The sequence below is a fragment of the Nestor notabilis genome, unplaced genomic scaffold, assembly GCF_000696875.1.
Source record: "Nestor notabilis isolate BGI_N333 unplaced genomic scaffold, ASM69687v1 scaffold21857, whole genome shotgun sequence".
Taxonomy (NCBI): Eukaryota; Metazoa; Chordata; class Aves; order Psittaciformes; family Psittacidae; genus Nestor; species Nestor notabilis.
This window is the reverse complement of record NW_009935419.1, coordinates 1-1,509: the sequence shown is the minus strand read 5'-3', so window position 1 is coordinate 1,509 and position 1,509 is coordinate 1. Positions and strand designations below refer to the sequence as shown.

At 62.0% G+C, this 1,509-nt stretch overlaps 1 protein-coding gene across 1 annotated transcript; it reads right to left on the bottom strand.

The window, feature by feature from the left end:
- Window positions 1-3: 3 nt before the first annotated feature.
- Window positions 4-948, bottom strand: TMED3 (transmembrane emp24 protein transport domain containing 3; the record flags this gene model as incomplete). Its single annotated transcript, XM_010017849.1, has 2 exons — window positions 4-211; window positions 700-948. Coding segments are annotated over 2 exons (457 nt in total), but the record flags the coding sequence as incomplete, so codon positions are not given.
- Between the last annotated feature and the right edge of the window lie 561 nt (window positions 949-1,509).

Below are 1,509 nucleotides of genomic sequence, written 5' to 3'. Positions count from 1 at the left end.
GGCGCTTCTCGGTGAAGAAGCTTTTGAGCAGCAGCACTTGCCCAATGCTGACCACAAAGAGGATGAGGGTTTCCCCGACCGACCAGTACGAGACCCGGCCGTTGAGGTCCTCGGCTCTGCTCCGGTCCTGTGCTTCCCGCAGGCGGTAATGGGTCTGGGAGTCGATCACTGTGTTCAGCGCCTCGTGGATGGTGACACAGGCGGACTCCATCTGGGGAGACAAGTACGGTCCAGCACTCCTGCCACGGCACGGCGCAGGCCAGGGGGACTGAGGATGCTGCTGGGACACCCAGGGCAGGACAGCAGTGCCCTGAGCTGCTGGGTCTCTGCCAGCTGAGCTCTGCTCAAAGGGGCAACGCTGCAGACTTCCCAGGGAAGGGACTCCACTGTGGGCACCACGGCACAACTGAGAGGCACTGGGGGTAGCCCAGCCCTGCTGTGCTTCTCGCGTGTGGGATGGGAGCCAGGTGCTCCAGCAGGGCCACGTTCAGACCTGGAGCAGCCCCCCCATCCCTCCCTGAGAGCAGATGTGGCCCTGTATGGCATGGGGCGGGTGGCTGGTGGTTGGCACTTCTGCATTCGGCAGAGGGGAAGGGGGATGAGCCCCAACCACTGTCCCCTGGGGCCGTTTGGCCACAAGCGGGAGCTCCAGTGGGACCTTTCCCCAATGGCACCCCTTGGCACCGTGCAGCGATCTACCTGTGTCAGCGCGGTGACGCGGTTGCTCATTTCAGGCAGGATCGGGGGCTCGTCGCCCACCTGGAAGTCAAAGTAGATGGTTTTGTGGGAGAAGGTGGAGAACTCATTGCTGAAGCAGAAGGTGTAGACGCCCTGGACTTCGGTACGGTGCGGGAAACTGTCGTACTGCTTCTTGGTCTCCTTGTAGATCGTCCTGCCATTGGGGTCCTCCACATAGCAGTCCACGTCGTAGTGTCCCCCGGTGATCACCTGCGCAAGGAGATGCAGCAGCCTATGCCAAAACCTATGGTGAGAGCACGTGCTTGTGCCCTGGGCACATCCCAGTGCTTGCTCCAGGACAGGCACCAATGGACATGAGAACAGGGTTGGGAATTGGTCCTGGTGCAGCACGGGGGGAGATGGGAGTTGCATGGGAAAGGTGCAGGTGCAGCCCTGCCTGGGGCTCTGTGGGACACAGGCAGGGGCACAGGGCCACGGGTATATGCAGAAGGTGATGGGCACAAGCAGGGGTAATCACATCCCAGTGCTTGCTCCAGGACAGGCACCAATGGACATGAGAACAGGGTTGGGAATTGGTCCTGGTGCAGCACGGGGGGAGATGGGAGTTGCATGGGAAAGGTGCAGGTGCAGCCCTGCCTGGGGCTCTGTGGGACACAGGCAGGGGCACAGGGCCACGGGTATATGCAGAAGGTGATGGGCACAAGCAGGGGTAATGGTGTGGGCAGGGCAGGGACGCGGAGCTTGGGGGTTGGGTAGAGGTCAATGGGCACAAGAGGGGCAGGGGTGTGGGCAGGGCAGTACCTGGTAGTC